The 21,787-nt window shown below is 47.4% G+C and overlaps 1 protein-coding gene across 1 annotated transcript in view; it reads left to right on the top strand.

Annotated features, from left to right (window-relative positions):
* Positions 1 to 21,404, top strand: part of Ppip5k1 (diphosphoinositol pentakisphosphate kinase 1) — a 46,108-nt gene extending 24,704 nt beyond the window's left edge. Inside the window, 5 exon segments of the mRNA XM_028878706.2 lie at positions 768 to 893; positions 1,618 to 1,680; positions 6,842 to 6,979; positions 14,207 to 14,320; positions 19,486 to 21,404. Of these exon segments, the coding sequence (XP_028734539.1) occupies positions 768 to 893; positions 1,618 to 1,680; positions 6,842 to 6,979; positions 14,207 to 14,320; positions 19,486 to 20,396 (1,352 nt within the window). The 3' untranslated portion in view covers positions 20,397 to 21,404.
* The last annotated feature ends 383 nt before the right edge of the window (positions 21,405 to 21,787 follow it).

Below are 21,787 nucleotides of genomic sequence, written 5' to 3'. Positions count from 1 at the left end.
TTGGATCTGTTTCTTCACCTATTATGTAAAATGAAAAAGTTAAACTAGGTGGTCTCCGAGTCCCTTTTAGCTTTACAAGTACAAGGCTCATACTTGTAAGTGAAAGACGCTCTGAAGGATAGGATGTTGGATGAAGAACATAGAATTGGGTGCCAGCCAAGTACCCAAACCCAGTCTCTAGTTTCAGTGAAAGCTTTTCCCTTTCAAACCCCTAGATTTCTAGGTTTCTCAAATCCTCTGTCCAGAGTCGAGGACCTGATGAGGTTTAGGGGAGCATGCTCCGGTGAGGTGGTTCAGCTGCCAGACTCAATGACTTGAGCTTAATCCCTGGGACCTTCCCAATGGAAGGAGAGGCCTGAGTACTGCAAGCTGTCCCCTGACCTCCACGTGCATGCCATGGCATGTGTTCTCCCTCCTCCTATACAAAGTAAGGTAGTTATAAAAAGTTAGGAAGACTTACCTATTCTTGTAGTACTTCTGAGAGCTACCTGGGAAGTACAGTCCACCTCAGTAGATTGAATACCTAATAAGACTAACACCATTTTTGTAGTGGCCTTTTGTCTCTGCCATGTAGATCTCCTGGAGAGCCGCGACTTTGCTTGCCTGCTGTGGCTATGGACAGTAGTGGACACTCTTTGTGGTTCCTCGGAGTCGCTGCATTGTGGTGGTGCTGAATGGCTGTGTGTGTGTGTCTTAACGTTGTACTGTACAGTTGGGTGTTCTGTATGCAGCTTTGCGTGGCTACTAATGTGCTCCCGGCCTTGCAGGCTCACAGTGCACAGGGCTGTTCAGCACCACAGTGCTGGGTGGCTCCTCCAGCGCTCCGAATCTTCAGGACTACGCCCGCAGCCATGGCAAAAAGCTCCCGCCTGCCAGTCTAAAGCACCGAGATGGTATGTGGGTGGGTTTTGGGGGGCCACTCTCTTCTCTCTCTCTCTTAAAAAAAAACAAAAACAACTTGTCTCCCAGCAAGCATACAGCTCCAGAACTATTCATGCTTAAGATGGCATTGGCGGTGGCCTTATACCAAGCTTTCTTCATGGATAATAGAAGGGAGAAGGAGCCAGGACCCCTTCCACGCCTCCATTTGCCTTCCCTCTCACCATACAAATACTACTTATTTATGCTTATCCCTTCATAATCTCCCACACACAGCCTGGCTGCATCAGTTTGTACTCTTTCCTGGATTCTGGCCTGTAGGGTGAGGACCGAGAGGCTGCTCCATGGTCAGGAGGAATGCAGTGGAGTCTTGGTTAAGTTCCGGGAAATCAGGGTCAGGGACGTGGAGGTTGCTCAGCTAAGGTGAAAAGATGATCTGGAAAGGTACTGGGGGAAGGGAAGGAGGTTTCTATGCAGACTCTATTTCCAAATGGCTTGGCAGGGCACATGGTGGTGAAGTCAGGGTTGCTGTGTGGGACCACACTGTGGTAGAGGTGACCCCAGGACAGCGGTGACAGCAGAGGACAGGAACGGAATGTCGTAGTCAGGACCCGAGGGTCGGGGACGGGACCAGATCGCACGAGGCGAAGAGCCGAGCAAGCACACAGTGGGCAGGTTCCAGAGCCGAGGGCGGGCGCGGGGGGTGGGTGTAATCCCCGTGATGTCTTTTCTCCCCAGAGCTCTTGTCTGTCCCGGCCGTAAAACGATTTTCTGTGTCGTTTGCAAAGCATCCGACTAACGGTACGTTTGCTTCTGACTCAGCGTCATCCCTCCTCCTCACGTCCATCTCCAGACACTTAACCCTGAGTTCCGACACTGACTGTGCCTCTCCTTCCACTATGGTGACACCCTGCTTTCTCTGAATGAGCCCCTCACTAAGCGTCCCTCCTGGGACATTTCCTTGTGACGGCTGTAGCTGTGGCTGCAGCTGGGATAGGCTGACCTATCCCTGTGGCAACTCAGGGTCTGATTTCCGTCATCACCATCATCACCATTCCATCACTTTGTCAGCATCACCACCAAAGCATCAGTCACAACTCCCCCTTTCCTATCACATGACCGCCAGGCTGTGGACAGACGTGATAGGTTCTCCTCCTTAGCTGAGACTAGCATCCCCTAGCCAGGGCTCGTTCTCTCCCTGCTGTCTCAGTTTATGTAGATCTCCTGTTTTACTCTCCAGCTCTTGATGGGGTGGATGCAGGGTATGTTCTTTTAGACCAATTGCTACAGTTACTATTAGGGCTTTGGTTTGGACATAGGACCTCCATTCCATATTCCTGTCTCCTGCCATTTTGTGTACTTTGTGTGGCTCTTGTGTTCCTGACATCTGCTTTATGTTTTACTAACCTAATGCCCGAGCCTAGAAAACAGGAGCCCAGGTTGCTTTGGGATAAAAGGAGGAAAAAATAGGAATGGGAGGTGTTAGGTAAGGAGAAAGGACTGTACCTCGAGGTTTCTTTCTTTCTTTTCCTTTTTTCCTTTTTTCTCTTTGGCTGAGTGGTCAGTGCTGGAAATTGAACTCTGGTATTTGTGTGGACTAGCCATATGCTCTGCCACTGAGCTAGGCCACTTTCCATGAGGCCAGGTAGACCTATGGAAACACTATCTCAGAGAGGCTGGAACTGAAGGGAAGAGATAGGAGTCCTGGGAGAACGTAGGAATACTTTGCAATATTTTGAGAATATGGAAGAACTAAGTCTGTGTACATTGCACCCTGAAAGGTTATGGTCTCATTGTGGTTATGGTCTCATTATGGCAAGAGAATTTAAGACCTACTCCCTACTGAACTTTTATTTTAGTTTTTTTCTCTGTGTTGTATCTTGTCCCCCAAGTAAATCCAGCTTTGTTAGATATGGTTTTCTTCTATTCAAGAGCTGAGACTCTCAGAGGAAGGTAAAATTATTCTGATTTTCTGCCCCCTCCCCACCCGCCATCAGCTGCCTCACCAGTGGCAGGTGTTAGATTTTAGCCTGGTCATGTCATGCATATCCTCTAGACACTGCTGAAATCTCTCTCTAGGTTGACTACCCTGTATTCATTCAGTTCATCTCCACCTCCAGTTCCCTTTTTCTGCCTGTGGCCAAAGTCCCCATCCATAGTGACATGTCTGTGATAACTCATATAGTCTCACATGTCACAGTTGTCATAGAGGAGAACTTGATGCCCAAACCCCAAGCCTGGGACTTGGACTTAGTCTATGATATAGTACCAGGAGCTTGGGCCCCTGAAATAAGAGCTAAATCCCATATCTCCTAGTTTCTTGGGTGCCATAAGAGAAAAACCCACGTTCGTAAAGCAAATCCTCAAACCTATTTCTCCAGTTCTCTGAAGCCTTGGTTGGCAGACTCACAGCTGAAGAAACAAGAATTAATTTTGCCATAAGGAGGAACGGAAGAAGACCTGGACGAGTCAGGTAGAGTGCAGGAGAACAACACAGGGGCTCTGACGCCTTCCACACTTGCCCAGGCTTCTTCCAGCCTCCTTGTTTCTCTTGGGTTTGAACTAGGAGGCTAATATGCTTGCAAAGCCAGGACCTGGGATCTACCTGTTGTAAGGAGAAATTCGGAACTATTGTATTTGACAAAGAAGATCATCTTGATGGAGTTTAGCCTTTAACACAACATGAGAGCTCTACCCCATGGCCAAGGTCTTGCTTTACTGACTCAGCAATTACAGAGCAGTTGTTCTGTCTGCGGTTGCTTATGGCAGAGTCTTCCTAACAGTGTGCCAGCCTCCTACCCAACATCACCATCTCCTTGCATGATGTCTGGCTTTGACACGGCAGCTGAAAAAACAAACAAAGCTCCAAAACTGGACCTGGCTTTGGAGAAGAGACAAGGCAATGCTGTCTCCATACTCTGATGGAAAGAGCAGCCCGGAGTACATCTCTGCTTCTGTTCCTGATGAGCTGTCATATCCTGTGACTACAACCAGCACATGGGTGTGGGACATCACTAACCGTCATGCTGAACTCACCAAAGCAAATTCATCTAGTGGGAAAGAGACAGTGGTTCATCCTCACCCAGAGTGTCAGAGTGTCCCGTGGATTTGTCAGGCTCTTGGTGTCCTGTTGCCCCACACAGCTGTGTGACCACTGGTACAGTCAGGCCTCACTCTACTAGTCTAGGAAGAAGTAAAAACCAAGCTCTTTGGAAGCTGTGGTCTCATGGGACCAGCAAGAGAGCCGGTTCTGATCTAGGAGTTCTGAGCAGTCATCTTCACCCGCTTTGATCCTCCTGTCTTCCTGTATCAAGCCCTTGCTCATCCTCACGTCAATCTTCATCCCCATATATGTCCTCCAAGATCTTACACTGCTGTTCCTCTTGTACCCCTCATCACATGCCTTTCAATGCCTTCAACTGTTTTGCTGCTGAATCCCAGGCATCCACAGAATGTGCCAAGTGGCTAAAACAATAAGGGATTCCAAATTAAAGCTCTTCCACATACCAGCTGAACAAAGAGTGATTAGCCTGACCATCTGTGGAAAGAAAACATAAAATTGTCTAACTTTTGACCCCAGTGAGAGATACATCACCACCACCACCACCACCCATATTCTGAGACTCAAGTCTTGATTTGTACAAGAGTAAAGTAAAGGCAGTTAGTCATATTGGTATTGTAAAGAGGAGAGTCTGATTTGTTTTGTTTTGTTTTACCTGCACTGTTTCAAAGGAGTCCTACTCCTGGTCTCCTGCCAGTGTTTTGTGCCAGCCACCTGGCGCCAGTCCCGTCTGGGGCTATCTTAGAATCTGCACCGCAGCGGGCCTTAGCCTTCTGGAACGTTTTCAGTTTTGGAGTTATCTTGACATCTACTATCATTTTGACCTTCTTCTCTGAGTGACTTTGAATCTCTTCATCTCTGTCTCAGTGTCATAAATCCATTGGTCTGAGAAGTGGGCCCTAGGGTTTATCTAAGCTAGATCAGAGACGCTGAGCTCTAGTCAAGGCTGCCAGCTGCAGAATGAGCAGCTCACCCGTGTCCGGAATGCGATTACTGTCCCTCGGGCACGGACTGAACTGTGCTCAAGGAGGAAGGGGAGGGCCTGAGGTCTCACTAACGGCTTCTTTGAGGCTCACCGTGCGGTGCCGGTACCCTTCTTTCCAGTAAGGGATGGCCAGTCCCTCTGACCATCCCTCCTTCTTCCCAAGCTTCCCTGGGGTCTGAGCGGCCCCCACTCGCAGTGATGCTGTGGCAGCCAGTGCCCCCCCCCCGCCCCCGTTGTCTCTCCCTCTTCTCTTCCCCTCTCTCTGTGCTCCCTTCCTATCGCGGCCCCTCTGTCCCCTGCAGAGCTGCTGGATGACCAGCACCCTGTGGTCCGGTTGCTGCGCACTTTTTCCTCGGACTGCCCGAGGGGCTGGCCCGTCTCCTTGGACGCCACGCTGGCGCACCACCTGCACCAGTGCTCCTACCACCTGCGCCTCTTCCGGAACTGGCTGCGCTCAGGCCAGGATGACCCCGAGTGCCTCTACGGTACCCCCCTGCCACAGGCTGGCCGCCGCCGCGCTACCCTGGCTGGGACGGATTGCTTTGCTTACTGCCTTCCTGGCTGGAGAAGCCTCTCTCGAGTCCTGAGGTTATGGGACTTGCGTTAGTTGCTTGACTGGGACTGGGGCCAGGCTGCCTGGTAGCTGTAGCGTTGGCTGCTCATCCCCGTCTAGTCTCCTTTCTTACTTCCCCCTAATGTCGCCCGTTCTGTTCAGCATAGGCATAATCTCTTACCCTGGAATCTGGTGTTTTGGTTTTTTGTTTGTTTGTTTGTTTGTTTGTTTTGTTAACGTGTTCCTATCTCTCTAATCTTCTACTACCATCATCTTCAAATCCAAACGTTTTTCTAACCACTCTGATGAGCTAGAGACCCCACGCCCTCCTGCCACTAGATTATAAGGGGAAACCAAGGCATGGGGGCATCAACTAAACATCAAGACAGACAAAGCTGGAGGTTAGAGGACGACCAGGTACGGTAATTTTGAGCTAGGACCCTTGTTCATTGGTGAAGAAGAGGCTCAGGCTTTTGTAGATGGTGCTCCCTCCCTGTTCTTCGTTCCTTTGAGGAGAAGAAGCATTGGAACAACTGGGGACTGAGACAGTGCTTAGGACGTGTTCTTGATCCTTCAGTGGGAGCATTTTTCCCTTTAATAGTCCTAGGAATAGGGTTATTCATTGATGTTTACCTACCGAGACTTGTAGACCTGTATTCTAGGGTATTTTTTTCAGGGGCTGGGGTGTCTCATTTTCTTGGTGGACTAGAGAAAACCTAGCGAGCCCAGGATGTTACAGATCGAGCATAAGGGAAAGCTTTGATGTGATGGAAATGACCAAGAAAGAACTTCCACCCCCACCCTGTTGATGCATGCGATTTTCCTCAGCTGAGCTTCATGTATTGCATGCTCTCCAGTTTGCATCCAAGTATTCTAGCCCTTCTGCCCACATCTGGAATGTGCATGAACCCCTCCTTGGATTCCATGCCCTTCTCCTTAATCTGTTTTTTTTTTTTTTTCTTCATGACACCTGAAATCTGCTGTTCCTTCCGAGCTCCATGACCCGCTGCCTCATGTTAGATCTACAGTTTCAACCCTTGCCTCTTGGTCCATTTCGTTCCCCTAGAAAGCACAAGAGCAGCGTTAGTGCTCTTGTTGTCCACGGACACTGTACTCTCCGTAGGTGGAGGGGATTTGACTACCTGGAGGCTTAACAGGTGGACATTTTAGGGAAATTGGAGATGAGATAAATAGACTTCCTGAAGGCCTCTAAAGAGTCCCTTCTCCTGGAAATCTTGGATACCCCATACTCCAAAAGCCACAGACTTTCCTGATGGCTCTCAGGGACTCTCCATCCTTCCTTGGCCAATTGGAGTCTATCTGGTGGGAATAACATTGACTCTGTTCATCTCTTTTCCAACAGGATTTGAAGGGTGCTCCATGGTACCTACCATCTACCCCCTGGAAACACTACATAATGCCCTTTCCTTGCGTCAAGTGAGTGAATTCTTGACCAAAGTCTGCCAGCGCCACACTGATGCCCATGCTCAGGCATCTGCAGGTACGGGAAGTACTGTTTGCATCTCTAGCTTTGCCTCCATACCTAGAATTTGTAGAACAGGAGAAAATACTGAATTTGTAATGGGGGGCGGAGATGGTTCAGCAGGTAAGAGTGCTTGCTGTTCGTGCAGAGGAGCAGAGCTTTTTTTGCAACAACCATATCAAGTGATTCACAGTCACCTGTAACTCCAGCTCCAGGCAATCTAACATGTACTTCCGGCCTCTATGGGCACTGAAACACATCTGCACCTGTGAACACAGATGCATATACACGAATACACACAAAGACCAAGTCAAATAAATTTAAAAGTTAGGAAGTTGGGAATTTAACTCAGTGATAGAGCGCTTACCTAGGAAACACAAAGTCCTGTGATCTTTCCTCAGCACCAGAAATGGGGGGGGGGAGTGGGGGGGGGAGTTGGGAAGATAGGTCAATGAGCAAAGTGCTTGTGTAGTAAGTACAAGGACCTGAATTTGATCCCCGGAACAACCCATATTTTAAAACACTGAGCCAGCCTGGTGGTGCACGCCTTTAATCCCAGCACTCGGGAGGCAGAGCCAGGTGGATCTCTGTGAGTTCTGGGCCAGCCTGGTCTACAGAGCAAGATCCAGGACAGGCACCAAAAACTTCACAGAGAAAGCCTGTCTCAGAAAACCAACTGCTTTTTGCAGAGGAGCCAGCATCCGTGAAGGATGGCTCACAGCTGCCTGTAACTCCAGCTGTTCGGAATCTAACACCCTCTTTTGACCTCAGTGGGCACTCCTGCCTCCATACAACCACTCACACAGACACAACACACACACAAACACAACAACACACACAACACACAACAAACACAACAAACACAACAAACAACACACACAACACAACAACACACAACAACACACACACACAGACACACACACACAGACACACACACACACACACAGACACACACACACACACACAGGCACACACACACACACACACAGAGACACACACACACACAGACACACAGACACACACACACACACAGACACACACACAGACACACACACGACACACACACACATGACACACACACAGACACACACAGACACAGGACACACACACAGACACACACAGACACACACACACACACAGACACACACACACACACACACAACTTAAAAATGAAATAAGGGGGCTGGAGAAATGACTCAGTGGTTAAGAGCAGTGGCTGCTCTTGCACAAGACCCACGTTCAATTCCCAGGACCTACATCAGTCATCTCACAACTTCCTTTAACTCCAGTTCCATGGCCTCCCCTTCTGGCCGCCCCAGGCTATTTCATGCACATGGTGGACATATAGATAAACAGGCACACATACACATAATTTTTTTTTCCAAGACAGGGTTTCTCTGTGTAGATCTGGCTGTCCTGGAGCTCACTCTGTAGACCAGGCTGGCCTTGAATTCAGAGATCCACCTACCTCTGCCTCCCTAGTGCTGGGATTAAAGGTGTACACCACTACTGCCTGGTGACATATTTTTTTAATTAAAAAAATAATAAATCTTAAGACTATACCAGGTCTGGTGGCATCCCTACAGACCTAGCACAAGGTAGGCAGATACACATCCTGGGGGCTTTCAGACAGCCTACTTGGCTAGTTCCAAGCCAGTGAAGGAAACTGTCTCAAAAAGAAAAAAAAGTGGAGACACTGATGGTGCCTACAGAAGGACACCCGAGGTTGTCTTTTGGCCTCAGAACGCACATACACATACATGTGCACTCACGCCTACGTTAAAACATGTATGTACACACTTCACATTCATACACATGGATAGCTAGGAACTACATACGGAGGCTTGGGAACCTAGGGACATTGACCCAAGCTGAAGAACACAGGGCTGTCAGCAGAGACTACATGGCCATTTGGCTTTTAGAACTTCAGCTGTTGGGGCTGGAGAGATGGCTCAGGAGGTTGAGAACACTGACTCCCTTCCTGAGGACCCGGGTTCAATTCCCAGCACCCACATAAGCAGCTCATAACTGTCTATAACTACAGTTCCAGGAGATCTGACACCCTCACACAGACAAGAATGCAGACAAAACACCAATGCACACAAAATTAATTAAAATCTTTTAAAAAAAAAACTTCAGCTAGCAAAATAGGCAGGATTTTCTTAATCATATTGGAGGCCTCCATCTGTTTTCTTGTGTAAAGTGTGACATGATCCTGCCCTAGATTGCTTTCCATGTCCATAAATACCATGGTCAAAAGGAACTTGAGGAGAAAGGGTTTATTTCATCTTATACCATGAAGGGAGTCAGGGTGGAACTCAAGACCGGAACCTGGAGGCAGGAACTGGAGCAGAGACCATGGAGCAGTGCTGATTATTGGCTTGTTCTCTGGGTTCACATTCAGCTACCTTTTATTTATTTAGACTTATTTATATTGTGAGTGTTCGCCTGCATGTATGTAGGTGTACCTTATGTGTACCTGGTACCTGTAAAGGTCGGAAGAGGGGGTCAGACCTCTGGAACTGGAGTCACAGATGGTTGTGAGCCACCATGTGGACACTGAGAGCAGAACCCAGGTCCTCTGCAAAAGCAACAAGTGCTCTTAACCACTGAACCATCTTTCCATCCCTTAGATACCCGTCTTGTACCTCCTAGTACCACCTGCCCTGAGGTGGCACTGCCTGTGTGAGCTGGGCCCTCCCACACCAACCATTAATCAAGACAATGCCCCACAGACTTCCCACAGGCCAGTCTGATGGACACACTTTCTTAGCTGAGGTTCCCTCCTCCCAGATGACCCTGGCTCTGTCAAGGTGACAAAAAGCTGAGCAGCACAGGTCCTGACTCATGTCTCCCCACTCCACGGGTGCCACTCATGGAGCGGTTCTTTTTACCACGGCAGTTAACTTGAAGTGTGTTGACGTTCTAGATCCAGTTGGGCGTGTGGCTACCACATGATACAATTCAAATCTATAAATTTGCCATTGAAAACAGCCTGCATTGTAAGAAAGATCACGTGATACAATTGGAACCTATAAATTTGCCATTGAAAACAGCCTGCATTGTAAGAGAGACCAGGTGACCCTGGAGAGAGCGAGTTTTGAGAGCACACGCCATCTGATCACTCTCTCTATTATTTATTTTATGAGTTGGGGGAAGCATGAGTGTGCCATGGCACGCACGTCAAGGTTGAAGGATAACTTGCAGGAGTTGGTTCTTTTGTTCCACCGTGGGGCGTAGAGATCGAACTCTGGTTGTCAGGCTTGGCAGCAAGTGCCTTTACCCATGAACCATCTCACCACCCCCACTTGGAACTTCTTGAAATAAAAGAGCCAAATTCATCTTTTCCCAGCTCTTCACTGAAAACAAAAAAAAAACCTGCTTATGAAGCTTAGTGTCAGAGTTCAATTATCCCTCTTTCCCGCCTTCCTTCATTCTTTCTTTTTGTTTGTTTGTTTGGTTTTTCCAGACAGGGTTTAGGGTTTCTCTATGTAATAGCCCTGGTTGTCCTGGAACTCACTTTGTAGACCAGGCTGTCCTGGAACTCACTGAGATCCTCCTGCCTCTGCCTCCCAAGTGCTGGGATTAAAGTGTGCGCCACCCCCGCCACCAGTTTGTGTTTCCCATCCAGCAGCAGTTTATAGGGAGAATATTATGCAGATGGCCAGATCGTCCCCTTTGTTTACATCTGGACAGGAGAACCTCTTGCAGCCACACAGCGAGCTCTATGAGGATTAGGTGCAGCTACTGCAGTGGAAGAGTGTGTTTTATGTAATGTTTTTAATGGAGAATAGGTCAAGAGGCTCCAGGATCGAAGGCTGGCGCTGCCTGGTGGGTATACTCTTGAGGAACCCTAGCCTGGTCTTGGCCCTAAGATGTCACTCTTCCTACTTTGTGTCAGCTGCATACTTGATGTTGACGGGAGACGCTTCTCTCAAAGAGGGCAGAACTGCCTAGCTCTTATTTTTTCATGAAACTTAAGTATAGAAAAGTAAATAAAACAATAGTTTGTGAGAAAAAAGAAAAGTCATAGTTAGGTAACTACAAAGACACAGAAATGACTTTTAACAACATACAGTTGGGCTGGTGAGACGGCTGAGCAGGTAAAGGTACTTGCTATCATGCCTGATAATGTGAATTTGATCTCTGGAACCTACATATGAGAGAACCAGCTCCCTTAAGTTCTTTCCTGACCTTCGCCCACATGCTTTGGATTATGTATACACACATGCGCACACATACACACACAAATACCTCAGCAGTTAACACTGACTGCTCTTTCAGAAGACCTGAGTTTGATTTCCAGCACCCACATGGCAGGTTACAACTGTCTGTAACTCAAGTTCTAGGGGATCTGAAGCCCTTTAAAAGTCTCTTTGGCATGTGCATGGTTCACAGAGATACATACGGCAAAACACTGAACACATAAAATTGAATTTAAAAAGTTGGAAAGCAGTCTAAAAGCACACTTGTCATCAACCTCTGACCTCCACGAGTGCATATACACAAACATACATGCATGCTTACTCAGGTGCACATGCACACACACACACACACACAAATAACCCTGAGGAAAAAAGAATATCACTTCTTCCCAAGGTGATTTATAAGTTTAATATGATCCAATAAAAGCACAAATCAATTTTGTAGTTTTTATTGAAAAATTAGGAAAAGCTAAGTTAATAAAAGAAAAGAAAAACAAAGCCAGATACTAGAGATGTAGTTGGTTGGTGCAGTGTTTTCCTAGCATGCATGAAGCCCTAGGTTTAATCGCCAGTACCTCATGAAACTGGGCATGGTGGTCTAGTTAGGGTTACTACTGATGTGATGAAACACCATGACCAAGAAGATTGGGGGAATAAGGGTCTATGTGGCTTACACTTCCACATTGTAGTCCATCACTGAGGGAAGTCAGGACAGGAACTCAAACAGGGCAGGAACCTGGAAGCAGGAGCCGATGCGGAGGCTGTGGAGGGTGCCGCTTATTGATTTGTGCCCAATGATTTGATCAACCTACCTTCTTATAGAACCCAGGACCATCAGGCCAGGGGTAGCCCCGCCCACATTGGCCTGGCCTTCCCTCATTGATCACTAATTAAGAAAATCCCCTACAGGCTTGCCTGCAGCCCAGTCTTATGGAGGCATTTTCTCAGCTGAGGTCCCATCCATCAGATAGCTGTAGCTTGTGTCCAGTTGACATAAAACTAGCCAGCACAGTGATGTACCCTTGTAATCTGAGTTCTTAGGCAATTGAAACAGGAGGATGCTTACAAGTTCAAAGCTAGCCTGGGCTACCCAGACTACAGAATGGCTGAAACACTATCACAAATGAACAAACAAAAGGAGTGTAATATTGGTACATGAATTAATAAGATAAAGGAATAAAATTGAAAATTATAAATTGATGAAGTTGACATTTCAAAATACTGAGTAAAGTAATATTTTTTAATAAATAAGTAGGTCAAAGTGACAAAAAATTCAAATCAAATCCACACTTCACATCTGCCAGGACAAATCCATATGGATGAGATACCTAAGTGCAAAAAAAAAAAAAAAAAAAAATAGGGGGTGGTGTTGAAACCAGGTTTTCTGTGCAACAGTCCTGGCTGTCCTGGAACTCTGTCTGTAGACCAAGTTGGCCTCGAACTCACAGAGATCCATCTGCTTCTGCCTCCTGAGTGCTGGGATTAAAAGCACTCAGCCACCTCCTCCTAGCTTATTTTTATTTTTATTTATTTGTTTTGGTTTTCTAAGTACAAAAATAATGGTAGATAGATCCAGTTTGTTATTGTTTCACAGAAGTGCGTGTAGGCGTGTGTGTGTGCGCGCGCAATATTCCAGAAAATAGTCAAAGGCTCCTGGGCAACAGGAAAGTGCTACATTAAGTGAGAGATGACCTGGAGACTGGGCTGTAGCTAAGTGGTGAAGCACGTGTTTAACATGTGGGTCCCTAGCAGCACACACAGAACTGATTAATTATTAATTAAAAAATTAAATGGTAACCTGAAATGGATGAAGAGGGTCGCAGCTCTTGCTGTTCTTGCTCACCCCCACCCAGGTTGGTTGTAGTTTGTTTGTTGTTGTTGTTTTACTTATGTGGGGTGGGGATTCCACACATCAGATCCCCTGGAGCTGGAGGTGGTTGTGAGTCACCTGGTGTCGGGGCTGGGAATAGAACTCAGGTCATCTGGGAGAGCAGCAAGAGTCTTAATTGCCAAGCCATCCCTTCAGCTCCCCCCCCCCCGTGATTTTTAAAGCTGACAGGCCATGCTCTCCATGTGGGACCCTGGTTTCTGATTCCAGAAGGTACAGCAAGCAGATCTTAGTCTCAGAGTAAAAGACAAAGAAGAATAAAACATACTTAGAAAAGTAATAGACCAAACCTTTTCGAATTTAATAAAGACCTGAATTTTTATTTTTAAATAGTTCAACCAGTTCCAACAGGATATGTGCAAAGTGATGCATACTGAGGTTATTCAGTATGCATTCAGACTCTCAGAAGACAGAAATACAGAAAATGTTTTGTTTGTTTTTGTTTTGAGATAGGGACTCTCTATGTAGTCCTGACTGTCTTGGAGTTCACAGAGATCCTCCTGTCTCTGCCTCCCGTAAAAGCTGTGCCACCACACCTGGCAGACGACAGGAAAAGTTTGAAAGCAGCAAGAGAAAATCAAGTTTTCATTTGCAAAGCAACTTCAAAGGCCTTTTTTTACATGTATCTCTTTGGGGCTGAGGCCTGGTGCTGCAGTGTAGAAGGGAGAGGACAGCTTGCAGGAATCAGCTCTTTCCTTTCACCGCCTGGGTCCTGGGGATCAAACTCGGGCCATCAGTCCTGGCAGCAGACGCCTTACCCTCTGGGCCATCACCCCCTCCTTGAAAACATATTTGATGTCATATTTTCTTTCATGTAGAATAGAACACATGTATGTGACGTGAATGCAGAAGAGTGACTTTGTTGGAAAGTAGGAGACAGAGAGAGAGACAGGATAGAGTAATGGGGGTCGCAGAAAAATGTGAACAAAGTTAATAATGCATATGAAAATGCCATAATTAAACCCATCATTTTGTCTACAAACAAGTTAATAATGGTACATTTGAAAAGGATCATAATGTGAAGTTTAAAAAATGACAGAGATTTGGGTCAAGGTTTCTAGGGTATGTTTCTTCTCAGCCAGAGGGAGGTAAAGTGACCTTGACTTAGGTTGAGGGCCTCTTATTCATGTGTCTCTCCCCTCCCCTACACAGCCCTCTTTGACTCTATGCACAACAACCAGGCCTCAGATGGCCCGTTCTCCCCACCCCGTGCTCTTCACTCACCGCCCCTGCAGCTTCGGCATCGCTCTGAAAAGCCACCTTGGTGTAAGTAAATCCTTTTTAGTTGTCTAATCAAACACGGCGAGGCTGGAGGGATTGGTGGACGAGAGACCGATCCCACGAGAGCTAGGAAGGTGAGGGTTAAAAGACTAGGAACCGGACTGAAGAGGATGCGCAGTAGTTTCAGCAATGAAGAGCATGCGATGCTCTTCCAAAGGACCCGAGTTTGATTCCCAGCACTCACATCATGGGGCTCCTAACTGCCTGGAACTTTAGCTCCAAGGGAATCTGACACTCTGGCTTCTACAAACACCTGTACATTTGTGTGTTCAATCCCGTATGCGTGCACACACACAATTAAAAATCATAAAAGTAAATCTTTTAAAAAGATTTATTTATTTATTATGTATACAGTGCTCTGCCTGCATGGATGCCTGCAGGCCAGCAGAGGGCACCAGATCCCATTACAGATGGTTGTGAGCCACCATGTGGTTGCTGGGAATTGAACTCAGGACCTCAGAAAGAGCAACCAGTGCTCTTAACCTCTGAGCCATCTCTCTGGCTCATAAAAATAAATCTTTAAAAAAAAAAGAGAGAGAAGACCACGAATGGCTGGGTACTGTTGTTCACTGAGGAAGAAGAGGTAGGATTGTGAGTTTTAGGCCAGCTTGAGCTATAATATATTAAGCTGAAGACCAGACTGGGCTATACAGCAAGACCTATCTTTAAGAACAAAAAAAAGAAGCCGGGCAGTGGTGGCGCACGCCTTTAATCCCAGCACTCGGGAAGCAGAGGCAGGCGGATCTCTGTGAGTTCGAGGCCAGCCTGGTCTATAGAGTGAGTTCCAAGACAGCCAGGGCTACACAGAGAAACCCTGTTTAAAAAAAAAAAAAAAGCAAAAGACAGCAATGACCAATCTGGGAACAGTCATCTGTGCTATTTCTAAGCTAAAGGAAATAGTCTATTCTCCTCTATCCTCCAGCCCCATTGACCAGTGATCCGAAGGACCTTTTATGCACAAAAGGTCGAGACTCTCCTCCTGACTACTGTGGTCTCTTTACACTGTTCCTCGCTGATGTTGACTAAGAGACAGCTTAAATATATAGAAATAGATAGAAAAGCTAAGAGCAAGAAACACAAGTCCAAGTAGACTTGGCATGTACTATAACTCCAGTACATGGAGGCAGGCTGAAGGTTTGAGGCCAGCAAGGGGCTGCCTGGAGCAAGACTCTGTCTCAAAGCACAAAACCAAAGAACAGCAACAAACAGAAGAAAGCTACTAGAGCCTGCTGCTCCTGTGACCCTCCCGGGGTGTCTGCTCCCACACCCCCTGATGGGAGGGGCTGCTTCTTCTGCCTTTGGCCCATCACTGTTCTTGGGAACAGTACAACAGTGGACTGCTGGGAGTTCTTAGGGCTGGAGGGAGACACCAGTGGTAGGCAGGCACCAGTGAGGAACAGACCCTTCCCTTATCACCCTGCCTGCAGGAGTGAGTTACTGAGACCACACAAGCCCTTCCAGGGTAGCGTGAAGCAGAGCTCTGCATTTCAGGCCTGGGGTCAACAGTTACAGAACTGGGTCACCTTCTGGCACCTTGTATGAGGAAAAAAAATTTTGTTCCCCATTCCAAGAGTATGTCCTTAGATTTAAACTCACCTCATAGAGCCTTCTCTGTCTCCTGAAGGGCTAAGGGGAACTCTTAGCCTCCCCCTGTTCTTCTGTCTGATCTTGCTTCCCTGGACTGAGACCACTAGCTGGACATTAAGGCTTCCTCTGGACCTGAGGAAAGCTCAGCTGGCTTCTTTGTCTTTCTTCTGATCTCCACCTAGTAGCAGACCTTCACTGGTAAACATCTTCACTGAGGAAGGAGTCCATACCAGAAACACATTCTGTGTCTTCAGAACCTTGTTGGGCCCAAACCATGTCCTTCCTCCTGCCCACCCCACCCCCTACCCCACCATGTCCTCCTCCTGCCCACCCCCCCCTACCCCACCATGTCCTTCCTCCTGCCACCCCGCCCCCTACCCCACCATGTCCCTCCTCCTGCCCACCCCGCCCCTACCCCACCATGTCCCTCCTCCTGCCCACCCACCCCACCTCCTCCTGCCCACCCCACCCCCATTTAACATGTCCTCTCTGTTTCTTTATGGCCAAGATGGAGTAGAGGGGGGTACAGTGGCTGAACCTTTTCAGGGTCAGCCTTGTCAACTTTCCCAGATTCGCTTTGGTACAATGTATTTAGTTCTCTTCCTGTTTCTGGAATCAGTCACTGTTGATACTATAGTGACTTAGTGTATAGTTGAAACCCCACTGATAAATATGGCACTTACAAAAGGGAAACTTTCCTTGCTAGAGGCCATATCCTCCTGTGGACTAATTGAAGACTTCAAAGTCCTCATTCTTTTTACTATTTCACATTTTTCTAGATTTCGTTTTGTTTTGAGACACTGTGTAGACCAGGCTGGCCTCAAACTCAGAGATCTGCCTACCTCTGCCTCCCGAGTGCTGAGATTAAAGGTGTGCACCACCACTGCCTGGCTTTTCTAGATTTAAAAAAAACAATTATATGAGTATTTTGCTACATGTGTGCCTGGAGAGGTCAGTAGAGGGCATTGAATCCCCAGGAAATGGAGTTACAAACCGTTGTGAGCAGGCACATGGGTGCTAGGAATTGAACCCAGGTCTTCTGGAAGAACAAATGCTTTTAACCACTGAACCACCTCTCCAGCCTGTTACTTTTTATTTTTAAAGACAGGATCTTTCTGTATTACTCTATCTGGGCTGGAGGTCAGTATGTCCACCAAGCTGGCCTTGATCTTGCAGCAACCTTTTTGCCTCAGCCTCCTAAGGGCTAGAGTTAGAGGCCTCCATCACCATGGAGGACCTTCATCATTTCCACCAGACCATTACCAGTTCATTTGGGGTTTTCAAGAAGATTGGGGAAATGAGTTTTTTGGTTTTTTTTAATATTTATTTATTATGTTTACAGTGTTCTGCTTGCATATATTCCTTTAAGCCAGAAGAGGGCACCAGATCTCATTACAGATGGTTGGGAGCCACCATGTGGTTGCTGGGAATTGAACTCAGGGCCTCTGGAAGAACAGTCAGTGCTCTTAACCTCTGAGCCATCTCTCCAGCCCAGGGAAATGAGTTTTTATGTTTTCTTTGTGTATAAGATGAAATATTATAGCATTTTATGCCCAAAGACCTAGAGGGTTGTTCGTTTTGGTTTGGGTTTGAGTTTGGTTTTTTGAGGGTTTTTTTTTGTTTTTTTTTTTTTTGGTTTTGTTTTGTTTTGTTTTTTGTTTGTTTTTGTTTTTGTTTTTTTGCTTTTTCAAGACAGGGTTTCTGCTGGGACGGTGGTGGTGCATGCCTTTAATCCCAGCACTCGGGAGGCAGAGCCAGGTAGATCTCTATGAGTTCTAGGCCAGCCTGGTCTATAGAGTGAGATCCAGGACAGGCACCAAAACTACACAGAGAAACCCTGTCTTGATGGGCTGGAGAGATGGCTCAGCAGCTAAGAGAACTGGCAACACGTCCAGAGGTCCTGAGTTCAATTCCCAGCAACCGCATGGTGGCTCACAACCATCTACAGTAGGATCTGATGCCCTCTTCTGGCTTAAAGTGGTACATGCAGATAGAGTGCTCATGGACATACAATAAATAAATAAATCTTTAAAAAAAAAAAAAAAAAAAGCCTGTCTTGAAAACCGCCCCCCCCCAAAAAAAAAACACCTTAAGATTTTTTTTCCTCATACAAGGTGCCAGAAGGTGACCCAGTTCTGTAACTGTTGACCCCAGGCCTGAAATGCAGAGCTCTGCTTCACGCTACCCTGGAAGGGCTTGTGTGTCTCAGTCACTCACTCCTGCAGCAGGGTGATAAGGGAAGGGTCTGTTCCTCACTGGTGCCTGCCTACCACTGGTGTCTCCCTCCAGCCCTAAGAACTCCCAGCAGTCCACTGTTGGTACTGTTCCCAAGAACAGTGATGGGCTAAAGGCAGGAGAAGCAGCCCCTCCCATCAGGGAGTGTGGGAGCAGACACCCCGGGAGGGTCACGGGAGCAGCAGGCTCTCGTGGCTTTCTCCTGTCTGCTGTTCTTTCCTACCTGCCCTCATTTATAGGCTTCCTGTATCGTTTTCTAGCTTTGCCAGAGCTTGCCAGGTAGCCCAGGCTGACCTTGAACTTCCAGTGCTCCTGAGTGCTAGAATTGCAGGTGTAAGCTGCCGTGTCTCAGTCCTGACTTATAAAGTTTGTCTGCATTCTCTTGCTTACTTATTTCTTGGGATATCTCTTGCTCCGGAAACACATTGATTATTTTAAAGAATGATTCTTCTCTTGATTCCTTAAGGCCAAGGAATTCTTCTTTTTTTTTTTTTTTTGGGTGTGTTGCGGGAAGGGGGGTTCGAGACAGGGTTTCTCTGTGTAGCTCTGAACCTGTCCTGGAACTCACTCTATAACCCAAGCGGGACTCAAACTCACAGAGATCTGCCTGGCTCTGCCTCCCAAGTGCTGGGATTAAAGGCGTGTGCGCCACCACCGCCTGGCTTTCTATCCATATCTTTTTTTTTTTTTTTTAGACTTTTTTTATTTATTACATATACAGTGTTCTGTCTGCATGTATGCCTTTATGCCTGAAGAGGGCACCAGATCTCATTACAGATGGTTGTGAACCACCATGTGGGTGCTGAGAATTGAACTCAGGCCCTCTGGAAGCACTCTGAAGCCAGTGCTCCTAACCTCTGAGCCACCTCTCCAGCCCCTTCTATCCAAACTTTAAACTAAACCTATGGAATTAGAAACTGTGGGGATGGAACCTGATAGTCGGTGTTTATGTAGTCCCCACACTTGTGATGTGTGACAGTAATTGTGAACCACTGGGACAAAATGTCCACATACATCCAAAATATGGAGGAGGAGCCATATAAACGTGGAGTCGGGAGCAGAGGGTGCTTGTGAGAAACTAGAGGGAGTAGGCCTTACTCTCCTGACTCTTGGAGGAGCCTTAGCATTATTCCTGTGGTCTCCACGTGGCTAGTGTGACAGTTCCTGAGCAGAGCAAGCTCGGATGTCCGCCACATTTAGGAGGAACTCAGACCCTCTTTCTCCAAACCGTGAGCAGCAAAGCAGATGTATCCTAGTGTTAGTGTGCACGCCCGGTCAGAGCTTCCTCTTCCGGCTCATTGACCTCACCTCCTAACTTTGCTTTATAGACAGCAGTGGTCCCTCCAGCACCGTGTCCAGCGCTGGCCCTTCCTCTCCTACCGCAGCGGATGGAAACTCACACTTTGGCTTCAGTGATCAGTCCTCTGTAAATACACATATGACTGAAGAAAACCAAGGCCTTGGGTTGCTCCCGGGGCCTCCTGGAGATGGAACCCAAGAGTTCCCCGTGGAAAGACAGCAAGAGCTTGTTGAGCCGAATCAGTCCCCTCAAGAGCCCCCTGTAGAAGTCAGCCCTCTAGGAGGACAAGATGTTGCCGAGGTCAGCCAGACATGCCAGGAGGTCCCCGATACCACTCAGACATGCCATGACATCCTTGAGGAGGTCGGCCAGCCTAACCAGGAGGTCCCTGACGTCAGCCAGCTGTTCCTGAAGAACCACGACACTGCTGCCAACGCACGTCAGCCATGCCAGAAGGCCGGCCAACTACCTCAGAAAGTTCATGAGGAAGTTTGCCAACTCTTTCAAGACAACCCTGAGGAGAGTGACCAGCTGTGCCAAGAGGCCCATGGATCCCCTGTGGGGGTTGGTAGCATGGTCCAGGAAACCTTTATGGAAATTGGCAGGCCAACCCAAGAGATCCCTGAAGAGATCAGCCCACCATGCCAGGAGTTCTCTGTGGAGGTTGGCATGCTGGCTCAGGAGGTTCCTGCCATCATCGAGTTGTCTCAAGACATCCCCGAGACTGACAAACCATCCCCGGAGCTCACTGAGGAGACTGGTCTGCAGGCTCAGGAGGTCTCTGAGGAGACTGACGAGGACTCCAGGATGGTCCCTGAGGTGGTTGATGAGCTGCCTAGTGAGGAGATCCCCCAAGGCCAGGGTCTGTCTAGTGATGGAAACACGGAAAGCCAGTCCCTGGCCCATGCCCAGCACTCATCCCCCACCAGCAATGTGTAATTAGCCGCTCTCTCATTTGGGGTCACTCTGTCAGCCATTTGAGCCAGAACCTTTCTGTTGGCTAACACTAGCCAGAGCAAGGCCTGGGCTCCCACCAGGGGTATCTGAGGAAGCAGGCCTGCTGGCATGAAACGTACTTCTGCCAGAGCTTATGCCTAAGCAAGAGCCGGTTTATGTTCAGAGCAGCTGCTAGCTCTTCACTTAGCCATGGGGTGGGAAATCGTAGATTGTTCTAGGAAATACCACTTAACTGTTGAAGATGCCGTTGAGGAGACAGCAGATATAAGATGCAAGGCAGCAGGCTCTCTACTTGTTGGAGGAAATATTCACAACTTCTTAAGGTACCCTCAGACCATATGTGCATTAAAGGAAGCTCTTGTCTTCACTGTCACAGGCAGACCCAGGATAGCCACCTGAAATGTCTGCAAAATAGAGTTCCCTTCTCACAAACATCTGTCATGGCCACTCACGGTTTAGACTGGGCTTATGGGTATTTCCATATAATTGCCAAGTGCTCCCTCTGCCCTAGTCCTGTTCCTCTGGAGAGTGACTCTAGAGAAAAATAGATAATAGATTGCCATGCAACTTCAGAGTGACTACTTAGAATGCTCTGGGAGATTTGGATCAACCTATGAAGCTAGGCCTCCTTTGTCAAGAGGCTCTTGGGCTTAGAAGACGCTGTAGTAGAGAGAATCGAGTTCTATTTTAAGCAGTTAGCAGAGATCAATGTTGTACAGACATGAGCAAAGATTTAATATATATATATATATTATATATATATAAGCATATATATTTCTGTAGTTTGCCAGGGACAGACTGGCCAAAGATCAAACACTCCAGGGTCCCCAAAAGGTTTATCCTTATATCATGTGTCTTTAGAACCATATGTGATTATGAAGCTTTTCCCAAAGATCACGGATGGGAGTGGGTGTGGGTAATGCAGTCATTGGAGTTGGGGGCCGGAACATCGCAAAGTGCTCAATAAATAGTAAATATTGAGAACGCTGGCATGGTGACGCCTTTGTGAACTCGATGATGAATATGTAAGCCAACTGTGTCTGTGACTGAATCAATCAACTATTGTAGTTGAGCAGGGATTGGCTTTAAAAATAGAGAAGTCTGGCATCTGAGTCCCTCTGACGGCAGTGGTCAGTCTACCATACCCAATGTTTTGAATGAGCAGAGTGTTGGGCTGTGTGCTTGAAAGCTCTGTGAAGCAGCAGAGGCTGCCTGCCTTCTCATTAGCTCCCGAGAAACACACCTAATGTCTTACTCCAGTGCTTTGGAAGGAGGCTGACATGAAGAGGTGATGCCTGGTCTCTGCTCTGTTGACATCTTCACATTGGGAAAGCTCAGGACACTGGGAGGACTTGAATGTCCCTTTTCCATAC

The sequence above is a fragment of the Peromyscus leucopus genome, chromosome 4 (genome assembly GCF_004664715.2).
Source record: "Peromyscus leucopus breed LL Stock chromosome 4, UCI_PerLeu_2.1, whole genome shotgun sequence".
Taxonomy (NCBI): Eukaryota; Metazoa; Chordata; class Mammalia; order Rodentia; family Cricetidae; genus Peromyscus; species Peromyscus leucopus.
This window is presented reverse-complemented; position numbering and strand designations above follow the sequence as displayed.